The sequence below is a fragment of the Phalangium opilio genome, unplaced genomic scaffold (genome assembly GCF_054372755.1).
Source record: "Phalangium opilio isolate 3A_F unplaced genomic scaffold, DU_Popi_V2 ptg000070l_1, whole genome shotgun sequence".
NCBI classification, from domain to species: domain Eukaryota; kingdom Metazoa; phylum Arthropoda; class Arachnida; order Opiliones; family Phalangiidae; genus Phalangium; species Phalangium opilio.
In genome coordinates, this window is record NW_028324182.1 from 5,232,250 (window position 1) to 5,249,926 (window position 17,677).

Sequence of the window (17,677 nt, forward strand, 5' to 3'; positions counted from 1 at the left end):
TAATCACTTCAAAAAAAAATTGTATCGCTTTGTAATTTTATCTGTATTCATGGCAAAATTTACAAAATTCTTGGTATTCATGTAGCATAAATTTTCCAAAGGTGTAAAGTCGTTAATAATGTTAGCTTGTCCATGGGCGTATCGTTTTAATTTACGGTTATAATTTATTTCAAAATTCGTAACTTCGAACTTTTCTAAAACTAAAATAGACATAGTTTAATCCATTCTGACGTAATAGGCCTAGGTCTATTTTTTTTTTTTTTTTGGAATTGCAAATCTAATCAAACGAACCCCCCCCCCCCTGCAGTTTCTCCTAGGCTTAGTTATACGCGAACCTAAAATTCATTTAGAAAGGAAACCGGAAAAGTTAATTTCCTTTTCTCTTTCTCTCACTCTCGCTCTTTCCTATAATCTATTTCACCTTTAGTTTGCCTGGACTGCTTTTTTCTCTACGACAGGATACATGGCGTATTAATTCGCGGTACCTTCTACACCTGATGCGTTAAGCCACTTGAATTTATATTATAGCTAGTCCTATCTAAGCTTTTTAATTCGTCGGCCCAAATTACATTTCGGAGCTCTAGTACTCGGGCTTTAGAAAATTAGTCTCTCCAGACACCCTGTCCCTGGATTGAGAAAAGGCGAGGGAAAAAAAGTCTGAAGGAGAGTTGTTAGGTCTAAATTCGATCTTAATTTAATTTGTTTAGGAAGGGTCTATTTTTTCCTACCCTTTTTTTTCAGGTCTAAGGGTAGAGACAATAGTTTCAAATAGGCTTAAATTGTTAGACGTGCTGAAAATAAACAAAAACAAATTCTAATTAGATGAAAAACATTGCACTACGGCAAGAATTATTCTTTTTCCGTTAGATCTAACGTTGTACTATGACGTAGTTAATACAAGGTCGTTTTTCCGACCCGGCTCGGGGAGTTACAAAAGCGAATGCTTCGATCTCTGACCCCAAAAACCCCCTAGCTAGTATTATTGGTTAACGAATGGACAAGAGGTTAGTATGGATGGCATTCGATGGAGAGACACCAACTATCTGTTGCCAATCTTCCCCCCGTATCTCCTTGATTTTATTTTTCTTGGAGTGGGGGTTAAGCCTTGGTCTACGGTACTACTTTGACTCGATTTGCTATCTGTGATTATACGAGAGCGGAGCCCTTACGAAATTCGTTTTAGCTCAACCAAAAGTAATCCAAGTAATGTTGCCCGCTATACTTCGCCCATCCTCCCTCTTTTCTCTTTCTCCGTTTCTCCTTAACTTCCCCTCTTAGATCATTTCTCTCCTACAACGCGAGATCAGAGATTTTTTCCACCCTCATTCAACTTTACCTCGATAAAGTTTAGAAAACTCTCTATCCGACCATCTAATTTTAAACGAAATTTTAATGTTACCAGAAGTGAGATGAGACTAAAAGTACTGAGCTAACCAAATTCTTCACTTGGCAAAAGTGAATATTCTTGATAACACACGAACGGTTGGCCCTCTGGTAGCGGTTTCTGAATTTTCCCTTCAAAACGTGAGACTTTCGCGGTGGTAGACGGCCGAACTAGATTCAAGCATCTGCGTCCGTGTTCCGCCGCTTTAGGTTGAGGGGAAGGGGGTAAGAAATATTTTTGGAACTCGACCAATTTTTTTCTCTCTAGTGTAGGCGCGATTGAACCGGCATAAAATCCTCAAATTTGTTCACTAGTGCCAGGATCTATTACCAATGCAAGAGCCCTTCACTTCTAGTCTCATCTCGCTTCTGATGTTACGTACCTAGATATTAGACGTATTTTAGTCCTAAGCCTTAATCGTTGTAGAATATCGATAGCCATTTTTTATGCCTGTGGTTTTCATTTGTATCGTCTGGAAAGTCCAAGTTTGTTTTATTATTTAATCGTTGAAGTTTGTTTCGCTGGTAGTTGGCCTATTTATTGGAAACTATATGAGAGTTTTTATGGTTTTTAGGCTTTGCTATATATACCCGTTTTATTTTATTTTGTACTGTACCTTTTAATAGAATTCAAATTATATTTATCGATCAGATTATCGCGTGGTTGGGTATTATTTTCTATTGAAAATGCGAAAGCATTCTAGACCCAAATTGTCTGAAAATAATATTTTATTTTCGTGATGATTTAGTTTTTAAAGAAAATGGGAAATGTAATACGGAGTCCGTAAGAAATAAGCCTTGAAAAGAAAATAATGGATGTTAGTAGGAAATGCCATCTTACAGGGTGAAATTTGCCCATGTATTTTCTACGAGCCCCTGTAAAACCTTTACCCGCAGTACACTCCTGCTCATGAAAAAGCTACTCACCAGGCATTTTCCAAAAAAATATTAGTTCAATACAGACTTCTATTTTCTTTCTCCTTAATAATAAAACTAACTTATTAAGCTCAGTTTTCACATTTTGAGGTATTTAAAACAATTAAAAATGTTTAGGCTACTGTCTTTTAAAACCATTTAACACTAGGAGCACCGCGTTTGGCCGTCTTTTAGTACAGCCAGGGAGTTCTAGAACAGGAGATGAATTGTAGGCGCTGTTTTAGACTGACACCAGTAAATGTTACCGTACCATATTATTATTTAAGAAAAGATCCATACTCGGGAATAATTATATGAAACCTATATAGAAAAATGAACACGATACCCTATTAAAGAATCGCGTGTTTAGTTTCAATCAAGGTTTTTTTCTGCTCGTATTATTCCGTTTCAAGAACTAGGACAGCTATGAAATACTTATTTCGTATTAAACCCTCCCCCTCGTTCACTTGTAGAGCTACAGGAATTGGATGCCTGTATTTGTATTAATGGACTCTTTTAAAAATGAATTAATTAACTGAAGGAGTAATGTTAAATACCAAAAACAAATAGAAAGAGGAAATAGTTCGTTTTTTTGAGGTATTCGGTCGTAAGGTATCTTTGGTGGTCGTATACCTGGTAAATGTAATTTTATTTTCCCGTGTACTTGCATGCGTTTTCCTTACTGCTGCACTTTCTTTTAGTTCTATTTGCCTTTGATATAACTAAATGTACGTTTAGAGAATACTAAAAAATGCATGTCTACCTGTACAAGCTCCTATTTTTACTTACAGGACGTATAGCGTTTCCTGTCTTACCCCTTCACCTCACCCCCCCCCCCTGAATTCGCTCCTGGTCCTATTTTTGTCAGGAATATTAGATGAGATTGTTGAGAACAATATCTTTTAGCAATTTAAGAAAATAGAGGAAAATGTCTGCCAATTTTTCTTTTCTAATTAAAAGTATACAAGGTAATTATGAAAAAAATATTAATAGTTTTCCTCGACCATCTTAACAATATTTCTAGCTCGTGCAAGGCATGCCGCACGAGACGTACCCTTTCGCCCCGTTCTCATTTTCTTAGTTTTTCCTTTGGTTGTATTTTTTTGTATGATAGATGAGTTGGTTGGACACGTCGTCCTTTTGCAGGATTTATGTCCGTAGCATGCTTGGCCTATCCCGTCCCCCCAAGAACTCTTTTCCATTTGTTTCTTTTTCTGGTATATAACTGGCTAGCCGTACGTACAGCTCGGCTTCGGAAAAGCGCTCAGTCCGCCATTACCATACAAATCCTATTAAGGTGTCATACTGGTTTCGTTCATTCGCGCCAACCAGCCACTAGATGTATATATCTGTCTACATATACACTTCTTTGGGATACAAAGAGAAAAGCTCCTAGGAAAAGAGCGGGTAGAGAGAGAGTAAAGGCGCCTTTCGAATTAGAAGTCCCTTTGGGGAAAAACGAGAAAGAATGGCGCGTCCATTTCGATCCGTAGAATTCGTTCAACCGTAACTACTTTCTCTCGTTCCGACACGGAGAAGAAAAAGAACGGCCATCCCTATACACAAAAAAACCTTAATACTAAACTTTTCCATTTTCTTTTAAATCTTATAATTTCGTTATCTTTTTTTTTTCGGAATCAAGATGTCGTAACTTGAGAAAAAGTGACTTCGTCATTCTTAACTCGTTCGTCTAGCTTTAGGAATTTCAAAATATACACGTCAAACGTTTAACCGAAATTGACTCTAATGCAACGTCACGAAAGAAGTATTTTATTTACAGACGGACTTCAAATAAGTTTCTAAGAGGAACAGCGGTTTTCGTCTAAGTGTTTCTCTAGAAGATACAACATATTTATTCCTACCTTCAGGTTTAATTTGGGGGACATAAGCACGTTTCCGAAATGAATCGTAATACGTTACCTTAAAGCAGCTTAAAAATAATTGAAATTGCACACGCTGTCGTCGGAATTTTTCTCTAGCTCCGTTCGTTTCGGGTCCCATTTTGGGTTCATTTCCGGTTGCTCGAATCTCTTCATTATGTCCGTACACCTAGGAAAGCAAAAAAGAATCTAGTTCCGCGCCCTCTCTCTCTTTCTCTTTCTCTTTTACTAATTAAGACTATTATTCTTTCACGCCACTACGTGTCTCCTTAATTCTAACTTTCTCGGCTACCAAATAGTCAAAAGATCTTTATACTTCTCTTGAATTACTTCTATCCTACCAAGAAAATTGTTCTTAGAAGACGTCAATAATATTTTAGCAAAATTAATATTTCTTGAAATAGTATAAGATTAATTCAAAGCTTGGAATTATTTGGGTTCATTATTCATGGAAAATTGAATATATTCCGTTCTCTATACTCCCCCACTTTCTCCATTTCTCTCTCTCACACGTTCTTGATTGAGATAACTAGGACCAAGAGACGTTTATTTCGAGTCAGTTTTGTATATACGGACCCCGTTTTTCTCCCGTCTCACTCGGAAACGAAAGAAAGTCATTTTCCCCGACACGTCAAATTATTCCATCGTGCTGCCGTTTTCGTGATTTGAGATTTAATACTTTGGGTATTATTTTTAACCCGACTTACGTGACTTTGTTTTTTGCTAGGTACGACATTTTTTCCCCTAACGTACTGTATATTCTTAATCGTGAGGGATTGCCCGTTGTATTTTTGTTTTTTTTAATTAAAAATAAACGGAGTTATATTTAATTTAACCTGCATCTCAATTTAAAAAAAAGGGGATTCTGTAAAATTACACCTTTATTTGCCTTTGAAAATTTAGGCTCCAATTTAATTCCATTGTTTCGGAAAAAATATTTAAATATTAAATTTAGGTAGGTATAATAGACTTTCCGATTATTAAAATGGTATTATACCGTTTGATGTTATTCCTTTGATATTATATTGTTTTCCGACTATATTGTCAAGGATTTTATTGGCTTATAAAAATTTCTAGCAGCTTATACATATTTTAAAGATTAAAATAATGATTTTCTCGAAAAGCTAAATATTTTTTATTCCCCCGATTTTCCTAATTAGATCTAATTTCTACTTCAGCATTTCTTATCTGAATTCTCCTATTTTAACAAACCTATTTTCCTTCGTTTCTTTATCAAGGACATACTCATCTAACAGGCTCAAAAATTAACGATTGTTTTGATTAAAAAGCATACATGAAGTATGTCAAATATCCTTTGAAATCGCACCCTTTAGAATCGCACTAAAGAGGATATCATTTTTTAAGCCTTGGCTGGCTTCTATAGGTATACTCTTATACTCACTAAGGGACTTCTCAACCCTTTTCTCTCTCCGTTTTTGGTTAGAGTGTATGCGTTTGGCATTAATTACTGCTATCTAAAAATCAAATGAGATTCCGCTTAATTAGTTGCGCGAGGAATGAGAGTGCGTGGGAGAGAAAGAGTTGAGGAGTCTGCAAGAAGAGAGAGTCAAAACCCTCCGGGGGTTAAAGAGACCGACAACGTTGTGCTCCCACCAGAATATTTTTTTTTCTTTTATTCGGTCATCCTTCCCAACCAACCAACTTTGTCGAATTCTTTACTTGTTTAAAATTTTCTTTATTTTGATAACGTTCTTGAATTTCTACGTCTAGTACTTAAAAAGCTTTTATACCTTTGAAAAGAGATAAAAGAATGCTATGCTAATTTCACCAAGTTTTTAGTTAAGGAAAAGTAAGCTTAAATATTTTACCCTCTTAATTTCATTTTCGGAATGAAAGTATAAACACATTAGTTGAAGTAGAATGTATCTTGGATACAGGTAGGCCTAGTACATCCATCCAAAAATGTATTTAAATTAACGTTTCGAGTTCAACTTTGTAAAAGTTTCAATAATTCTCTTTTCAATTTGAATTTCGTATTAATTAGACTTGAAGAGTTTGTTGATGAATTTTTAAGTGTGGAGATTGGCCTGCTCGTAGGCGAGTAACAATTTTAAACGAAAGAGATGGCATTAATCTTTAAAATTTCGCTTTGGGATATATTTCAAAATTATGAAGATTTTCACGATGTTATTAGTAATTCATACTATGCGGATCTTGTTATTTTTTTCAATGTTCTTGGTTAAATAGCACGAATTTGCCTTCGAAATAAATGATAGTAACGAGGCTTAACGTCAACGGTTGTCGTACTGAATATTAACTCTTCGCGGTAAAGGCTCTCGTATAAAAATACCCGTATTGCTCTGGGGTGTATGTATAAGATAATGGACATTCGATTCACCCTCTCGCATCACTCGTACTGATGCCCGTTGGCGGGGGCCGGGCAGGACGGGTGACGTCTCATTATTTTTGAATAATGTTACAATTAAGGATGCGTCTCGTTACTGGGTCACGACCCCTGGTTCGCCCCCGCGTCGCTATTAGAGGGCATAAATAATGGAATGACATTGCAACCCCCATTACGTTCCACTATGCCACGAGCACGGACGTGTTTGCGGATGCATTTCTCCCATAAACCCCAGCTCGCTTCTCTTCTTCCCCTTATCCCCCCATGCACCGGATCATTTTTTCCTTGATTGACGGATTTCTTCCATCGGAAGACACCTCGTCATTTTCTCCCGTTTCCCCCAGAAAGCGTGCTTCTCGGGATATACCTTCATTCCACACTTACTTCTACTTGGATGGAAGTTGCGAGGGGACCAACACTCTATGACTGTACTAAATGGATACGCCGATCTTTAAAAACCCCGCCCTGGACATTGCTAAAATGTTAACGTGTACGGGGAATTCAAGAGTGATTAGACCCTCGGGAAGTTCCATTCGAGCACCCGGACGTTCTATATATGTTTAAAGGGTATTTTAGTGGTTCGTGGGCAGGTCGTTCACGCACGCTTGATGCTGGCTGGATATCATGTGTTATATTGCTTTATAACGATCGTTGCGTGTCACGTTCTAGTTGCGGTGTGATCAAGTGTGTATGTGCTTAAATTTTGAGGATAAATATTCAATTCTCGGATGATTTTCGAATTAAGGTTATTGATCGATTCGAATTTAATAAAGCGAAATGACAATATGAAAGAAAGATAACGTATTATGTTAATTGCGATGTAAGTTGTATTCACTTATAGATTTTTCTGTTCAATTCGTATATATTTAAAATTTGGTGAAATGTTTCTCCCGATTTCATTTGATTAAAAATGTACCGTGTTTCCCTCGTGTGTGAATTTCGTTTCCTGCAAAGTTTCCTGATTTATTATTCTCCCCCTTTTCTCCTCTCGTACTGTTATAGTCCATTTCCCGGCCTCCTTTTCATAGAATCCAAAATGATGAAAGCACTGACTCCGATTAACGCTTTATACTTTAAATCTCGTTAATCCTTAAATTTCGGGGCACCGTATCCTCCTTCTCCTCCGCTAGTTGGAAACGCCGTGACTCTAGCAACCTCTACCCCGTCTCTCTCCTCTCGTTCCGCTTTCCCTCTTGGCAAAGGGGCTTTGGCTCCTTTCAGGCCCGTTTCGCGAAGGCCGCGATCGTTTCGGCAGGCCGGAGGAGAATATCCGCAATGCAGTAGAGAGCTCTTCGGAGGAAACCGTCGTTCGCTCTCGCTTCTAATAGCGAAAACGTCTCTTCATATTTTTCCTCATCGAAAAGGAGAAACCCTTTCACTGGTCGTTGACTCCGCGTTCGTCCTTAGTTACTAGTACTGATTTTCTAGTTTCGCACTCTTACGCTGAACTTGGCAGTTTGCGGGTCTTGTTGATATTTAAAACCACTCGAGCTTTACTCTTTATTTAAAAAGTTTAGAGTAGAACTGGAAAACAAGTTCCAAAGACATCCTGGCTCGTTCGGGATCATTGATTCTAAGGCGCTTGCGCGTAAGGCTCTATATCTCCCATTTCATTTGTTTGAATTTGGATTCTAGGCTACAAGGGCAAGCTAACAACTCCCTCCCGTCCGTCCGTCCCGCGTGAAATTAGATTGGACAAACACCCCTTGGATGTTTGAACTATATGTCAATGTATATAGTAGCCTCCGATCTATATCCTTGGAGAATTTTAAAGTTCCGTGACGTAATCCGTAGAGCTAGCTTGCTCGGTGAACGCGTTTCCCTCGATTCTCGGGCTCATTGTAAATATTTAAAATACCTTCCCTGTGAAATCGAAAATGGAGAAGTTTATTTACTACAAAAGCTATGGTACACTAAGACTAGGTAAATCCATATTTTTGACTTCTGTTGACTCAATTTGTAGTAAATTTGAAAGACAGATGAAAAATATTATAAGATCGTTAGAGTTTCGCGTCATCTTCCAAGAACGAGGCCAGCTTCTTAAAAATTGTCTCCAAATTGGCGTTGGTCCAAATAAGAAAGATATTTTTCCCCCTTTTTAATATCATCTGTAAGACTTCCGGCGTTGCGGTCGCTCGTTTTACATCTAGTTGTCCACCGCACCATATTCGGCCCATTAACGCGTGACAATAGCGAATCAAGGAATCGACCGCTAACGAAAACTAAGCCTTTCTTCCCCCCCCCCTCGAAAAACAGCATCGTCCTCAAACGTCCCCCTCCTTTCAACTGACCGCAAAATACTTGGCGTCGACTATATTTTCGCTTATTACTTCCTATAGTAACCCTTCTCCTCGCATATCCTCAAAAGATACCCGGGGCCTTATGTTATAGTCCATACTTAACCGCGTATACTTATGTACCATCCAATATAAGGTCTGGTTTGGTATAAGTTTGAGCTGAAAGTACGTGGGTCATAGAGATGGTTCCGTTCTTCCTTTCATTACTTGGTAATGGCACGTCTCCGCCTATGTCTATATTATTATCTATAACGGAATAACGATGGGTGCCATCCCTGTATGGGATAATTTCCTGAAGGAGGCGATAGAGAGAGAGAGAGAGAGTCATTAAAAGATCTTAAGAATCGATAGTTTCTCATTTTTTATTGAAACGGATCTTTCGGCATTATTATGGAACTATTAATGGCGTACCCTGTTCCTTTGAAGTGCACCGCGTTGTCCATTTATTGTTGAGCTCATAGACAAAGTCTCTTTGGACATTAAGTTGGCTTAAATGAAGTGCGAGGCTTGAACTATACCTAAACTTAGTTCGAACTATACACCGTATTAAGGGTAAATTCTGATTGGCTCAGTTCCAATGTCCAAGTTAACTTCAATAGAAGATCTAGGTTTTCCCTTATATAGCCCGCATTAAAATTCCTGCTTTTCTTCAAGGGGTTCTTTGGGCCGTATAGACTATGACTAGTATGTGGGATGCTCTTTCAAAGTGCACCACCATCTTTTCACGGCCTCAAATTTGATCTTTTTTCCCTTCTTCTTAATAAAAAAAAGGAAGTAAAAGAAGCGTGGAAATTCACCCGGAACAAAAGGCCGTAGCCGCGCGAAGCTAAGCAACAGCCAAATTCCGTTCACGAGCACGTACGCCCTGGGGTTTTGGAAGGATGGACTCTGGGCTTCTCCCGACTTGGATTATGCTTTCTTTCAATCTTTCATTCTCTCTTTTCTTTTATATATAACGTATTTCAGCTTCTTTATTTATTCTATAGTTGGTACTACCCTACTGGTTTGCGTGGGCCAGCCCCACTCTCACCAGAACTACAGGAATAACAATTTTATACGGGGATGGGGGATTGGGGGCATGCGGAATCTTTTCGTTGTTTCTTCCACAGTGTCAGATTATTTTCTTTTCCACGAAGATTTTGCCCGCTCTAAAACAGAGACAGACCCACGCAGCCTAGTCCTAGAAGACAAAATGATTTTTCTTACAGCGTGACTTTTATTTTTCAAATAGCTCGTTTTTCACAGTGACAAGTTTCGTTCCAAGACTAAGTTAGTGTTAAGTTGAATCGTAGTTAAGCCTTGGACAAAAATAGAAACAAAATTACTGTCCAAAAGTTATTGTTTTTTCTTTTATTTTTGAGAAAGATGTTGTATTACATTGGTTACCGTCGTATTGCGCACATTTGGACCATTTTTAGTGTCTTATTCTTTTGACGTAAAATCAAGTTATTTGCTTTCGTTATGTATTTGTTCAGGTAGAACTAATCCATTAGACGAGTGATCCTGTTGAGGGGAAACCAAGCCTTTGCTTCCAGTAGTTAATTCTGTCTATGACTAACTTGATCCCTGGTACGGGTTTTTTTTATTGGGTTTTATCATTGAGGCGGTCTTCACTAGAGAGGCTATGGCAAGCGTGTAATTTTTCCATAGACACTAATACCGTCAAAGTCAAGGATCTCCCATTACTCTATAGATAGTGGGAGCTCTTATATATATATATATTTCTTTTCGGTCGATTTGGAGCAGTTCGGTTTCTCCGGACGTCTCTTCTTCTTTTTCCTTTTGGAATCTTCTTTTCTCTGGCTCGTTTTCTTGACTTCTTTTCTGGGAATTTCGATCTGCGGACCTCGTTATACGCAACCTCATTGCCAATGTAGGAAAGAGTGAGGGGGTAAAAGAAGTGGCGCTAAATCACCTTCTTGAACAAAGCAAGGGCCACCACGCCAAGCTATAAGAAACCTCTTCGCCTTATTGATTCAAAGATGTAAGATTTCGTTCTCTCCTTTTTTATGTACCAAACATGAAAAATTATTTTACTAGTAGCATGATTTTTAAGGTTTATTTAAGGGGTTAGTCTATAATTATTATTATGCAGTTTGCCTTTTTGACATTTACCATGGAGTGATTATATTGGATTGAGAGTGATAGTTCTCTTTAAAGTAAAAAAATATTACTTCGTGTGGGTGATTTCTATGGGGAATGGCATTAGCCTCCAATATTTCTGGCACAAAAAAATGTTTTATTGACATTATCAATCAAAACGAAAAAACTCGACTTCTTCCATTGTCTGAAAAAACCTTTTTACTAGGGTGTAAAAAAACATACTCTTTTGTTGTTACGAAGACTATCGCGTACGTTTGTTTAACACGATGATTAAAAAGCTGCCTTTTTTATCACAATGTTTCGTTTGGCTTTGACAGAATACTGCTGTGTTTCATTGTTAGTTAGGCTTAGCGGATACCTCGAGTGTCTTATGAATTGTGATATATTTGTTTACCCGCGTTTCGGTAATGTAATATTGGCAGTAACGAATGAGAAGTTGCATTGGCTAACGTTACAGGTATGCGTGATATATTTCCCTAGTTTTCCGAATAATGCCAAGTCCCGTTTTTATTTTACCTACAACCGTTTTGTTCCTGTCTCGGATGGTAACGTCACGGACAAAAGGGGTTAGAGTTCGGAACTTCAGATAGGCATACGCGGTAGATAATGAATAATGGCATGAAGTTCCTCAATGTTTCCATGAAAACTAGCAACATCGTGAGAAAATTGGTAATAGACAGTTTATTGTCCTCAACAACGGTTCAGATTCGTGGTAAAATTGAGGAAAACTCCTGCTAATACCCAGAAACCGGTGATATCATACGATAACGATTACTTCTCGTTTTTGGGTCCCGCTTTTGCAGACCGTCCTGCCAAAGATAGTCCCGGGAACTAGATATATAAATATATTTCTCGGTCTTCCGCTAAAACACGAGATAGCTAGTGGTGTTGAAATGAGACCGATCGCTTTGCCGGTATAGCATAGTGCGTGGGTGCATGGTGACTGGTAGGACAGGATGAAGAATTGAAATACCGAAAGGGAGAGAGAGAGAGAGATGGCATAAATGAACGAAAATCGATCAGAAGGTACCCATGATCGACGTTGAAGGCTTAAGCAATGCTGATTAGGTTAGCGCTCCTCTTCTTGGACACTGACTGTCACGCACCCATTACCAAGTACCACCAACCATAGATTGAAAGGTTATTAGTCGGTCCGAGTTGGTTATTTTAACAGATGAAATGGTTGAAGTGCTCAGAAAGATTTAGGGCTAGATATCAACTCTTTATTTAAAAAAAATACCAAAATTGCGACCCTGATAAAGAAATTATTCAAAAACAGCTTGATGATAACATTGGAGAAAATAGATCTGGAATAAAAATTGCCGAGGACAACAATCTCTTCTTATAAATCTGTTTAGCTAGAGGGGTTATGGTGACGGTATGGCGATCGTTCCTGGAATTTTCCAAATACCGTTGTTGTACTTTGTCAGCTCGCACTCCCGCGTCTATTCTAATATAAATTCAACAACGTTTATGAGTCATTTTCATTAAAATCTCTTCTCCCCTTCTGCCTTTAGCTACCATACCGTCCAAGTCTTCCTTCACCTCCGGCTTTCTACCTTAATAAATGCTTGGTCGCGTTATGATTGTCGTTTCTGGCGTAAAATGCACCTTCAATATTATATAGTGGAATTTTGTTCCCTCAATATTTATTCGCCTTAAGCGAGATATGACGCGTATTCGGCACGTTTTAAAACCGAATATGACGTGACTAATAGTGACCATCGTGCCTCTAAAGGTATTTTAATAAATTTAAATAATAAATTAATTGGGCTTCATTGACTTATGATGACAACTCGATCCTTGAAAACATTGTAAAACAAAGCCAAAGGGTATCAAAATTAAAAAATAACTTCGATAAAAGTTTTAATTGAATTTGGTTTTAAATCTATTCTTAGTTAATACTGTTTCTTCTCATAAATATTTTTCCAAATTTCCTCGAAAGAAAGGAGATTTGGCTTAATGAGTATTTTATTAGGTATTTTTGGGATTCCAATGCAAAGTTGAATTTTTCATTCCCCCCCTCCCGCTGTCCTCCAGGGCTTAAATTAATGACTTAAAAGTCCTATTCGACCAACCCTTACAGTTTCTGCGGGTTGAGAGGTTGGGAGGGGGATGGAAAATCCGTCCACTGATACTAGAAAGAGAGAAAGTAATCCCGAATATATCTTTCTCCGTCTCCGACTAACTCGAGACCCATTCCTGGAGTCAGGGTCCCTGGTCTTCTCTCTTTCGCCATCGGAAAAGGCGCAATAATAAAGTTTAATCTACGCTCTCCTCTTTTCATCTTCTAATTCGCTAACGCCCTCTCCTCCCATCCCTTCCTCCGGTAACCCTTCACTGAGTTTTCTCCGTTTTCTAATTATTAACCATTTTACCTTTTCTCCTTCTCTTTTTGACTAAAACCGAAAACTCCGCGAAACGAGACCATTTATATGGGAGGCAGCCGCTTCAAATTACTTTAGTAACCTTTTTTTTTCGTTACCAGATGGGGAAATATTAAGGGAAAGGGTTCGATGGTAACCGGAGTAAAGCAAGTTGATCCTAATTTCAATATTTTCTAATATTTTGCAACGCCATGCTGCCATGAAACTCTACATGTTAGGAAAAAGGGGTTGTTTCAGTTGGATTACAGAACCAGGTGCTGTTAGGGTTGGCAGGGCCTAACACATGGGTATCATGTTAAAGTAATTTCTCCGTTTTGTTCCCAAATAATTTGTTTGAAGGGGTGTTTCTAGTAACTTCTTTATAGTTTCGCGGAAGATCTATTTTCCTTATTACGATGTTGACATTGTAATTGAATTCTGGGTTCTAGAGTTTCTATAGGGGTTTATATTTACCTTTCTATTATTTCATTTCAAAACCTTTGAAGTTCTCATGAGTTTGTTATAATAGAAAAAAATGGACCTTGACAGCGTTTCCTTCCCGCAAAAATACAAACGGAGATTCTTATTAAAGTCTAGCCAGACATTATTAACAAAGGAAAAATTTCGTCTCGACTCTTATTGCGTTGTACCACCGCAAAATGGCTTCCCTTTGTTAACCCTACATTGTTGCTCCCATAGGTTTACAATATTCTCTTATAGTCCATTCTGAAGTTCAATCAATGATGAGAAAATTTTTATTTTTCTCTTTCGCAGTACCTCCAGGAGAACCAGTCATCAAGGACGAATTAGGGAAGATAGCCAAAGGCTTAGTGGGTCCTTTCAATGAAGGAGAACCATTACGACTCATTTGCGAAGCGGAAGGAGGTGAGTTAACCGAGTTTGTTTACCATTCAATGTGTGTGCGTCGTGCACCGATCTCTCTTTCCGAGTATAAAGGACCCTACCCGGCCCTTTTATACTTTACTTACTCCTTTTTAACTCGACATTCCCAAAGTCCCACCGCCTCTCCGGTACCCCGAAATACTTAGTTTTACTAATTAGAATCCCCTTGACGATCTACCCCGCGTTTAATGAATAAAAATGAAAGACCAACCCCCTTAATAATCCTCTCGAATGAAAAGCAAATGCTTGGTTATTTTTATCATATTATATATGGCGGTCGCTATAAAAGCTAATGCCGATAAAGTATCTTTAATTGGGGTTTCAAAAAACACAATTATTTCGCGACCGTCCATCCGTTCTTTGACTCTATATAATCTTGTTTTCCAACAATGATTTTATTAGAAGTTAAATAGTCGAAGTATATCTTACCCACGTCTGTAAATTTGATGCAAGGTACCAAGATTTGCTTCGACTAATTTATTTCTGTTATTATTTACAAACTACGCGCGTGACCTAATTTTGTATTTGGTAAATTAGGGGAGTGTTTGAAATATAGCCTAATTACTATAAACTAATCATCTTGACACTGGGTTTCGTAATACGACGATTCTCATCTCGCACGAGACCATAGAGAGTGTAATTATCCGTTCCGCGGATTAGGTTTTGGTTCTATTTCGGGGCCTAAAATTCCTCGGACCGCCTTTGGCACAAAAGGAGTCAAAGGACCCTGTGAGAAATCTGTTGTCAAGTATTTCCCGCCTTTTCTAACGTCGTGGTCGTGTGTTCGAGACGTTTTCCTCGGCAAGATCGTGTTAATTACGAAGAAGGAGGGAATTAGAAGGAAGAATGAATGTACACACACACACAGATTGTACGCGCGTGCAACGGCCTTTATACTTGAGCCGGAAACAACGCGCGGGGTTCCTTGAATAGATACGTTATATAATTTCTTTGCTACAATCTTCCCCCTGTTATGTTTCCGCCGTCTTTCCCGCTCACTTTCATTGTGTGCGAGATACGTTTTCGATAGCTATCCACTTCTTCCCTATTTCGGTTGTTTTATGAAATGGAGACAGTCTCGTTTCTTAAAAAATCCTCGAATCGTGCAAATATATGCACACGTACTGAGACTCTTCGTAGATAATTTATCAAGCGTTTTTTTCGGGTTAGTACTTTCTAGAACGGATGTAAATGGAAGCTTTGTTACGTGCTAAATGTCCCTATGAAATATTTTTGTCTATGAATTTGAAAACTCAATACTCGCCTCCTAATAGGGTCGAAATTTCATGTTAGGGGTTGCAACGAGCCTTCATTGTTCACTGTAGACTTCAACACTAATTAGGCCTTGGTTTATTGTATTTTTGCGTTCATTCCTGACCAAGAAAATAGGGAGGCTTCTTTCAAGAGTGACAAATTTTGTATACACCGCACGCGTATGTATAAAATGGAGCTAAGAGAAAGACAGGCAGCTTCTCTTCCCTTCAGATTAGCGTTAGATAGGCGTGTTTCCCTTCACACAATCGATTCCTTTAATTAAGAGATTGGCAACGAGTACTAAAAAACCCCTTCCAACATTGCGGAATTAAGACATCTGCAGGCAAAGTTACACGCGCACTCGCCTATAGCTCTTTCCCCTCTTTTCCCGTCCCGTGACTCTCGGCTTTTCACTTTTCACGCCACACGCCCTATCAACCTATCTACGTAATGCTTATATCCCTGGGAAGAAACCTTTTCAACCTTCCAACCTCTATACATCCGTACCTTCGCCTAAAACCCGTTCACCTTATCGTAGGTATTGAAATTATATCGGAAAAGGTGAAAAATAGGCTAAGAATCACCCCAGTCTATAGCTTAGAAAGTATTAAACCGATTACGCTGAACGTGAATGTATATACCCTTTCTCGTTCCGATTATCGCGATGGGGAGCGGTGCTATGGGGAGAAAGTTACTGTACTGGCTTAGCCTTTCCTGTATGGCGCATGCAGTAGACTCGAATCGGTTTGTGTTCCGGCCTACGGGAGATCCCCGGGGATGGTAAGCAATGGCAGTAATTGGACCTAGAGCGCTAAGCTCTACCCCAAATGTGACGCGGGCGAGCTTGAAGCTTCTCTCTATTTTTTTTTTTTTTCTTTCCTTTCGTTTTTCCTTCCATTTTGCTTTTCTTTCTTTCGTTCATCGCGAGACGGAACCCAAGCCTTTTATTTTTGTGTTTTGCGCGTGTAGCGAGCTAGAGCCTTGATCTTTTACAATCGGGTACATAGAGCGGTATAGTGTAGCCCAAACGGGGGCGAGGGATTCCGCAGCCCCTGGAAGTGATTGGCTTCCAATCAACACTTTGTCTTTACACGATTGTTTTCTGCAATTTAAGGATGAGCTTATAAAAATCCCTCGCTGGCCTTATTCTTTCTCTTTTCTCTTTTCTACTTCGTATATCTCCTTTTTCTCCGGAATGGATTGTGGAGGAAGAGGAGGAGGAGGAGGAAATCAAGGGAGAAAAGGTGACAAGTGTTTCCCGAAGGGTTTAAGTCTCCCTCTAAACATAAACCCAAAGATTAGTTCGCTGCCTCCAAATTTTCAAAGTTTAGTTTTCGGGGTTCTCTTTGCTTTGACTGCTCCATTAATTTTTTTTTATTTAAACTAATGACTCGGGTGAAATCGACCAGAGATTGGACTTCTAATTAATTTCCCGGCATCCAATATATTAGAGCTTCGTTAAATGAAGTTAAACACGTTGCGTTTTTAACGGTGTATCGAAAGTGTAGAGATTTTACGATTTTTGATGTATATTACTTCAATCAGAAGTGAAATGAGACTAGAAGTGAAGGGCTCTAGCAGTGGTAATAGATCCTGGCATTAGTGAACAAATTTGAGGATTTTACGCCGCTTCAATCGCGCCTACGCTAGAGAGAAAAAAATTGGTCGAGTTCCAAAAACATTTCATACCCCATTCCCCTCAACCTAAAGCGGCCGAACACGGACGCGGCTCCTTGAATCTAGTTCGGCCGTCTACCACCGCGAGCGTCTCACGTTTTGGAGGGAAAATTCAGAAACCGCTACTAGAGGGCCAACCGTTCTTGTGTTATCAAGAATATTCACTTTTGCCGAGTGAAGAATTTGGTTAGCTCAGTACTTCTGGTCTCATCTCACTTCTGATATTACTTCAATTTATGGACTGTGAGATGATCATTAAGTGAGAACGGTTTTGAACTTTTATCGTAGATTGTCTAGCACCTAAATATAATTTATTAGAAATATTTCGTCCCTGTTAACCCTTTATAAAAAATAAATTTTTGGAGGGAACCTTGTTTGCGGATTATTATTTGGTTATCAGAAAGGGTGTTTAGGGGTGTTTGGTCATTGGACTTGGCTATCTTTTAGGCAAAGATTAATGGGCCCCAAAGTTGTTTTGTCAGAATAAAGGGCTCCCAAAAAATATAGGGTTGAAACAAGACCTGTCTGCCCAAG

At 38.8% G+C, this 17,677-nt stretch overlaps 1 protein-coding gene across 16 annotated transcripts in view; it reads left to right on the forward strand.

Annotated features, from left to right (window-relative positions):
- Positions 1-17,677, forward strand: part of LOC149661230 (protein turtle-like) — a 444,653-nt gene that overhangs the window by 369,137 nt on the left and 57,839 nt on the right. For all 16 annotated transcript variants that reach the window (XM_089842695.1, XM_089842694.1, XM_089842696.1 and 13 more), the window contains one exon: positions 14,084-14,194. In XM_089842695.1, coding sequence (XP_089698821.1) covers positions 14,084-14,194 — 111 coding nt within the window. The remainder of the gene's footprint in view (positions 1-14,083; positions 14,195-17,677) is intronic.